Source organism: Chrysochloris asiatica, unplaced genomic scaffold (assembly GCF_000296735.1).
Source record: "Chrysochloris asiatica unplaced genomic scaffold, ChrAsi1.0 scaffold00041, whole genome shotgun sequence".
Classification (NCBI taxonomy): domain Eukaryota; kingdom Metazoa; phylum Chordata; class Mammalia; order Afrosoricida; family Chrysochloridae; genus Chrysochloris; species Chrysochloris asiatica.
This window is the reverse complement of record NW_006408559.1, coordinates 602,951-610,606: the sequence shown is the minus strand read 5'-3', so window position 1 is coordinate 610,606 and position 7,656 is coordinate 602,951. Positions and strand designations below refer to the sequence as shown.

General features: G+C 56.2%; 1 protein-coding gene across 1 annotated transcript in view; it reads right to left on the bottom strand.

The window, feature by feature from the left end:
* Window positions 1–3,331: 3,331 nt before the first annotated feature.
* SND1 (staphylococcal nuclease and tudor domain containing 1) overlaps window positions 3,332–7,656 on the bottom strand; it is a 550,040-nt gene continuing 545,715 nt past the window's right edge. Inside the window, exons 20-24 of the mRNA XM_006861100.1 lie at window positions 7,561–7,630; window positions 6,500–6,613; window positions 5,313–5,516; window positions 3,483–3,527; window positions 3,332–3,397 (exon numbers count right to left, since the gene is read on the bottom strand). Of these exons, the coding sequence (XP_006861162.1) occupies window positions 3,332–3,397; window positions 3,483–3,527; window positions 5,313–5,516; window positions 6,500–6,613; window positions 7,561–7,630 (499 nt within the window). The remainder of the gene's footprint in view (window positions 3,398–3,482; window positions 3,528–5,312; window positions 5,517–6,499; window positions 6,614–7,560; window positions 7,631–7,656) is intronic.

Below are 7,656 nucleotides of genomic sequence, written 5' to 3'. Positions count from 1 at the left end.
GCTTGTCCAGTGTCTCTGCCCATCACCAGCTGCACCTGCTATCCCACAAGGCTGAGGAGCTTTGTGCTCTGGGACCGGCGAGCCAGCTCTGACTTCTAACACCCTCAGTGGAGTGTGCAGATGCTAGCTGCACGGAGCGAAGTCACATGTACAGTAGGAACCACACACATACAACCACACAGGCAAGACAAATCCACTGGGACCAAAGGCACAGGAGGGGAACAAACTTACGAGGTGTGGGTGAGGTCTGCTGATCGGGGTGTGCTCTTACTGAAAACTTGAGCGGTCATCCTTACAGTCTGTGTACTTTACACACTGTATCTTTCTTTACAAATGTTACCAAAACCCCAGACTACTCTCCTTCCTCCAGTCTCCCTGTTCAATAAGCCTCCCCCTCCCCCACCATGGATCCTGACAGGCAGAAGGCCCACTTTCATATGGTGGCACATCAGGAGTGGGGAGCAGATGCTGCCAGGCGTGATGAAGCTCAGAATGCTAGCCTGGCACCCCACAGAGCGAGGAGGCCTGCTGGGTCACGGAAGCGGCTGGAAGTTGAGGCCTCAGGGAAGGCGGACAAGACTCCAGGCAACCAGACCTCATGTGCCATCTTCCCCACCTGCTAGCAGCTAAGCTATCTGGTGGGGGGGGGGAGGGGAGAAGAGGGTGACTGTGGGCCCCCAGTCCGCCTCCCCAGGCTGCTGGCCAACCGAGTGTAAATATTATTACACTCCTACGCATCGGAAGGACGTTAATTATTAAAACACATGCCACCCGGGGTAGTGCACTGTAATTAGGTTCAAATTAAATTAGCATCCTCTTGTAATTAGGACATCAATAACCACTCTTGAGGCACCAGCTCTCCAGCCCCTCGCCATTGCTTCCAACATGGGCTGATGTAAGAGAAGGGTCCGCTGATTCTCCCTGGGACATGGGCATAATCAAACCGATAAATAAGGTGGAGGCAGCCCCGCTCACTCTTGCCCTCCACCGCAGGCCTTCCTTTGAACACAGGCAGGGGTGAAGCCACCCCTGACCCTGTGCTCTGCTGCACCTGTCTTCCAGTTCACCCCTCTTCCTGGGGAAGTCTCCCCAGTCTACAACCACTCCTGGACCACACGGCCACGTGCAGAACCTCACTGGACCCAGCACTGGTTCAGTGCCAGTGGGTGGATGGACAGAGATGTTGTTGATCAACTGGGAAGGTAGACAAGGAGCAAGTCTGTGATTCTGAGGCCCAGGAGCACGTTTTAGAACTCAAGCGCTTGGCTGACTGGTGCCAACTATGGCTAACACTGGACTGTGCCCCTAGATGCCTTGCTGGAACAGATGTGGCAGAGACAGGAACACCAAGCTGGGGTCAAAGAGGACAAGGAACAGCAGCGCTTTCCTGCCTTGGCGAGTGCTGACCTTTGTCTAAAATCAGCCTTGGAAGAGAAAGGAGTAAGAAGTGGGACGCTTCAGGCATGATTTCAATTGGAGAATGAAGGAGGGTTTATCCTTGGGCACAGTAACCAAGGCAACTGGTAGACAGCGAGATGATTGCAGACCCTTTAACAAAGAAGATGCTGGCATCTTGCCCCTCAGCGGATTGTGCTCACAGTGAGTACATACCGACCGGCCTCCTAGCCCTCCCCGGAGGCCCATGAAGCAAGAGAAACAGGTAAGACACAAACCTCTCCTCTATCATGGACAGAAGAGGAGGCCCCGCGTAAGAGGGGCTGGCCAGCCTCTCCAGGCTCATCCCCATCCCTCCCTGCAATGACCGCTGGGTACCTCGGTGCTGTGACAGTCCTGGGACATGGGTCAGTGGGCCCTCCAGGTCTGGATCCAGAAGCGTTAAGCACTTGCTCTCAACTTATTTCTTCCTTCACTGGTCCTCTCTCAACTGCCCCTTACAGAGCTGCCCTGGGCCACAAAAAGTGTGTGGACAGAAGCAGCAGGGACAAGCCTCACCAACCCCTCAACTTCCCCTGAGATCAAGGGTCAGCCTTACAAGGCAACCTGGGATGTAGGGCAGGTGAGAGGTTTGGTAGGGGCGGCCTGGAAGGACAGAACCACACGACTGCTGCTGTGTGGAAGAATGAGGACTTAGGGGACAGGACACTAGGAGTGACCATTCAGTGTGCACACTGTCCCCCTGCCAGTCCCCGAGCAGTGTAACGGGCTCCTCCTCACACCCCACTTGGATGCTCTGAGGGTTCCCTTTCCTGCCCCATGGGCTGAAAGTAGCCTAGGGTTCTGAGCTGGGGGACCAACTCGACTTTGGGGACACTGAGGCGGGTATCTCATCAGGTCAAGCTGACCATGAGTGGTCTGGACAGACAGGCTTCCCTTAACTGGGGGCCCGACCCACCTCAGAGTGTCCTTACCCACCCTGGCTATTGGCTTAGCTCAACACAGCAGGACGAGGCCCCCCCCCCCCCATTTCCCTTGGTCCTGCCTTGGGATTCCTACTGTGCTCTGGCAGAGCTGCCAAAGCCCTTGGCTTGCCTGAGGACAGGCCCCTGGGTCCCTTGCCTGGTCTGGGGGAGCCCTGCGCAGCCTTGTGTGTCATGTGTTTGTCCAAGGCACTACAACTCAGATGCTGCAAAGTTCTTAAGGGTAGCCACAGGCAATGGGTCCCGACTGGTAAGGTGGAGGTCTCCAGCCTTCTGCAGGACGCTGTGCCCAGGAATGCCCACCAGGCTAGAGGTTGCTCCGAAATCTGAGGGGCTGCCTAGTTTCCCCCAGCTGGCCTTGTTTTTAGGGGATGTGGCCAGACATTTAGATGACAACTGAAGGGTTTGTGAAAAAGTGCCAGGTTTCCCTCTGGGCACCACCATGAAGGGTCAGGGCTGCGGACAGCAATGACTATTTTATTGGGCCTTGAAAGCTTTAAATACAGAAGGAAAGGGCTGGAGAGGACAGACATGGACGCTGGCATGTGGATGGACGGATTAGAGACTCACATAATCAACAGGTAGACAGAGAGCTGGGCAGAAGGGTGGTCTGGGTAGCCGTTAGGTGCCCGTGGGCAGCTGCCCTGGGCTACCAGGTTACCCCTCCGCGCTGCTCTTTCACGTTCCTGATTTGAGGACAATTTTTTTAAAACCACAAACTCTCAATAAAAACACAAAGCCAGCTGGGCGAGTCTCGGAAGGGCAGTGTCTGTCACCCCGGCAAGCCTTGGCTGCCCCCCAGCGCCCCGACTCCGCCCGACGAGACGTCTCCATACACGGAAGCAAAGCTGGACCCACTCGGCACCCCACCGTCCGGGGTCTGGAGCTGAGGGCCTCGCAGCGGAGGGAGGGGCATTGGCGTGAGCGGTGCCGGGACCAGACCCAAGTCCTCCTTAGCGGCTGTAGCCAAACTCATCCGCATCGTCGGCTCGGAAATCTCCGTAACGCCACAGGTTCAACTGCAAAAGAGACCATGGGTTGAGGGGCCCGCCCACCGTGCCCCAATTCTCAGCACCGTCTGGGGCTCCGCAAGTGACAACTCACCCTGGCGCTCTTGGCCGACTCCTGGGCATTCAGGTACTCGGTGATCTACAGGGGTGAGAAGGAGTGGGGACTTTCAGCTGAGCAGCCAGGACGGTACTGCCAGGCTCAGACGGCCCAACACGTCTCTGCTCAAAACCCTACAGGGGTCCTAGGCAGCCCCACCTGTGTACTGATCCTGTCCTGAAACCGCCCCCCCCCATGTCCTGTCCCTCTCCAGCCTTTGCTAGTGCCACCTTCTGAATGAGACCTCAGTGATCCCTTCTCCCTTTATCGGTGTCTATTTCCTTTCTTTATTGCACTTATCTCCTGGCATTCAACTTGGGTTACTCATTTATTGTAATCATTTTAATGTTTGTCTCCTCGTGCAGGAACGTAAGCACTGCTGGGCAAAGACCCATGTCTCTTTTGCTCCCTACTCCTGTTGGTACCGCAAGTCAAACCCACCAGGCGTTCTTGGAAACCCTACACAGTGCTGAGGGCACACCAACAGCACCACAAATGTCTGCTCAGAGAATGGCTACGTGAGCAGATGAACAAATGGTAGATGTGTGCCCGAGGGGGTGGGACAGAAGGAATTTCTAGACTTCAGAGATGTTACAGGTCTTTGTTCTATGTTATTGTGCCGTTGAGCTGGTTCCAACCCACAGCGTCCCCACGTGACAGAGCCGAACGATCCATAGTTTCCTAGGCTGTGGCTGTTGTGGGAGCAGGCTGCCAGGATTTCTCGTGTGGAGGAACTGGATGGATTCAAACCACCAACCTTCCAGCTAGCAGTTATAATCATTGTACCACCAGAGCTTCTGATGGGGGACCCTAGCTCTCCCATTCTTCAGGGAACTTAGCTAACCCACAAGGAAAAATCAGGAGCTGTGGGCACTGGACTGCTAACTGCAAGGTCGGCAGTTCAAACCCACCATCTGCTCAGTGGAAGAAAAATAAGGCTTTCTGCTCCCATAAAATTTTACAGCCTCAGGAACGCTAACACACACTGCTGTGGGTTGCAGTCAACTCAACAGCAGTGGGGTGGGGAGGAGCAGGGCTCAGATCGTGGCTGTCCACACTGGTGTCCTTTCCAAATGAATTTATATCAGTTTGTACAATCAAGGTTACTGCTGACCCACCAGCCACTGATACATCCTGTGGGCTGAGAGCTGTTGAGAACAGAGAGACAGCAATGGACAGAATGGTAAGGGGAAGAGGTGTGAAGGAGGAAGGTTTCCACAGCCGCCCACCTTCCGAGCCTGCACCCTGATGGGAGAGGAGCCCTACCTGTCCTGACAGACAGAAAGAGGACCACGCAGTGGGCTCTCCCTTTACCTGGTGAGAGGCCAGGGAGGGCTCAGGTGTGCAGGGGACGAGGAGCAACAAGTGAACACTCCAGGTGGTCACCAGCTGTCTCGAGGCTTGATCAGCCCTGCACGACAGCAAGACTGGGCCCCAGACACCATGCTGGGGTCTTCACACAGGCTGCAGGGCGCTGGGATGCTACTTCCTGGTCACTCTGAGCCCGGAGTTGGCTCTGGACTGGAAGGTTTGCGGAAAGGAGAGCAGAGGGCATGTGTCTCTGACCCATCCCCCTGCCTGCACAGGGTTCCCACAGGTACCTGAGGCTCACGACCAACGAAGGCAAACTTTCTGCCCCAGTATGCAGCTCCACTCACATTCTCAGCCAAACCCACAGCCAATTAATTTAGGATGTAATTAGCTTTTTTAAAAACCCTAACAAACCCAAATCCATTTATCTTTCCCCAGCAGGCATGGCAGGGCAGAAGGCTCCAGCCACGGTCCCCAGGCCTTGTGTGACGTGTGAGTCGTTCCCATGTCACCTACCACTTTCTGGAACTGCTTTTCCTTGCGCACCTCCACCATCACCAGCCCCTCCTTCACCAGGCCCAGCCCCACGTCACCCTTGGAGTCAGCAAACTGCAGGGTGACGTGGGGGCAGCTGGCACTCAGGTGCTCCACATTGAGCAGACACTGGGTGTTCTGGATGTCTCGGACCACACTGTCCACGGCGTCGGTGCGAGCATCTTCCTGTAGCAGGGACATAGACGATTAGGCCAGAGGTGGGCACGAGTTGGACAGTGGTCTCCCCACTCCCAAGTAGGGCAGATGTGCCATGACCCCTTTCCGTTCTCTCCTACCCAGCAGCTGAGTCCACCTGGCCCATCACCTGCCCTCTGTTGGGGTCAGGCCCAGCTTCTCGGTCATCACTGGCAATGCCGGCTCAAGCTGCCCCCTCCCCTGAGCCTCCCGGTCTTGTTTCTCTTCTTCCCTTCCCCCAGTGTTGCGTGCTGCCTCCTGGCCTGGCACGGAGGTTATTCGTCTCTGCCCTCACTACCCAGACTCCCTGGGAGCTGGACATTGCGGATGGGCCATCCCTTCTGGAAACCAGGGGGTCTGTGCATCCTTCCCAGCTGCACATCTGCCTCGGGGCCTGGGCATGCTAACACCTCCCCATCTTGGGCAATTTCAGCAGTCCAAACACACGATTCTCCATGTCCTCGCATTTCTAAGCGGACAGTAAGCCACCCAATGCCAGTTTAGATCCCTCCCTCCCTGAGCTCTGAGCCTCTTGCCAACCCCACACACATGGCCTGGTTGCCACTGTCTCTAGTCCTGAAGGTTCAGAGGGTCTCCCAGCTCTCCCCTTGCAATTTGCCTTCCACAACGGCACTAGAGCTAACTTTCAGACCCGCCATCAGCCTCCTGCATGTAGCACATAGCAAACGAGGTCTTGGCATCCAGGCCCTGACTTACTCTTCTTTCTCATCTCCTGTGCCCCACAACCCCCACATCCAGCCCACTTCTCTGGAATTAGCTCAGTGCTCCACTGCCACCTTCTCTGTGATATCCCCTTGCTGTGCATGGTCGAAGCTCAGCTCTACATCTCTGAGCCTTCCTCACTGTCTCCAACTCCTCCCATCAGCTGCCAGGACCTCCCAGGGTGGGGTGTCCACTGACAGGTTCCGCAGGGCGGGAACGGGCTTCTGGAAGGAAGGGAGACAGCTACTCACGTCTTGGGGCACCTGGATGAAGGCGAAGGCGTATTCTGTAGCCTGAGCAGGTAGCACACGCGTGCTGAAGGAAGGCGGCAGGGTTCCCAGACGGGCAGACGGCAGGATCTCTCTCTGCAGAGGAAGCCCAGGCAGACACGCATCATACACCGGTGCCCCGACTCCGCAGGACGGTGCTGTGGACCAGGCCTAAGTACCCCAAGTATAAGACAGTGCCTCTGCCTGTCAACCCCTCTCACCTCAGCCCGGTGGTGGCATACCCTGGCAGCTGTCATGAAAATAAGCATGCTGATATCTAATCACCGTTTCCATTTCCTGCCAGGTCCCTTCCCACTGGGAAGGGTCCCAGCCTGCTTTCCTAGCAGCCAGGGGGTGGGTGTTCCAGCCACTGGATGAGAAGAGCACATACCAAGCCTGCCAAGGTCCAGCCTGAAGCCATTTATGGTTCTGCTTCAGGATGGGGGGGAGGGGGGAAGGGGAGGGGAACTACACCTGTAGTTCCGCCCAGGGGTGTGGGGTAAATATTCCCAGGTGAGAACTTAAGAGCACTGCCTTCCTCCAAGCTTCCTGCTAATGGGCCGTCCTTGGGAGGGAGGGAGGAAAGTGCACACTGACAAGCAGACCTCAGGAGTACCGTACCTACAGTGTACAGTACTATGCTTACAGGGGCTCCCAGGCCCAGCCTGAGTGTGTTCCCCGGGGACTGTCCTTTCCCAGCAAGTCTGGGACCTGGGGTGTGCTGGGATGGGCAGATGGAGTGGACATGAGGCCCCTGACATTGGGGTGAGCAGGGTTCCCTGGGCTCTGGAGGCTGAGCCCAGTTCTCCAGAGGAGCAGCTGTGGCTGTCTGTCTAGGCTCTGAGATGGGTCAGTGTTCCCAAACTTCTGTCCAGAGACCCTGTTGTGCCTGTAACTCAGGAGCCTGGCCTGTTAGGGACAGTAGAGATGGCCACATGTAAACTCTTCACCCCTGAGAGAGCAGATGGACTTGGCCTGGGGTACCCCGTACCATGTAGGCCTCCCAAGCCCTTGTCCTCCACCTCCGGGCCCCCAACACTCACGTTGCCGTAATCAATGTAGAAGACATGCACTTTGGCAGGCGACTCTACTTTCTCAACTCGAGCGCGGTACCTGCAAAGGAATCAGGTTGAGCTCAG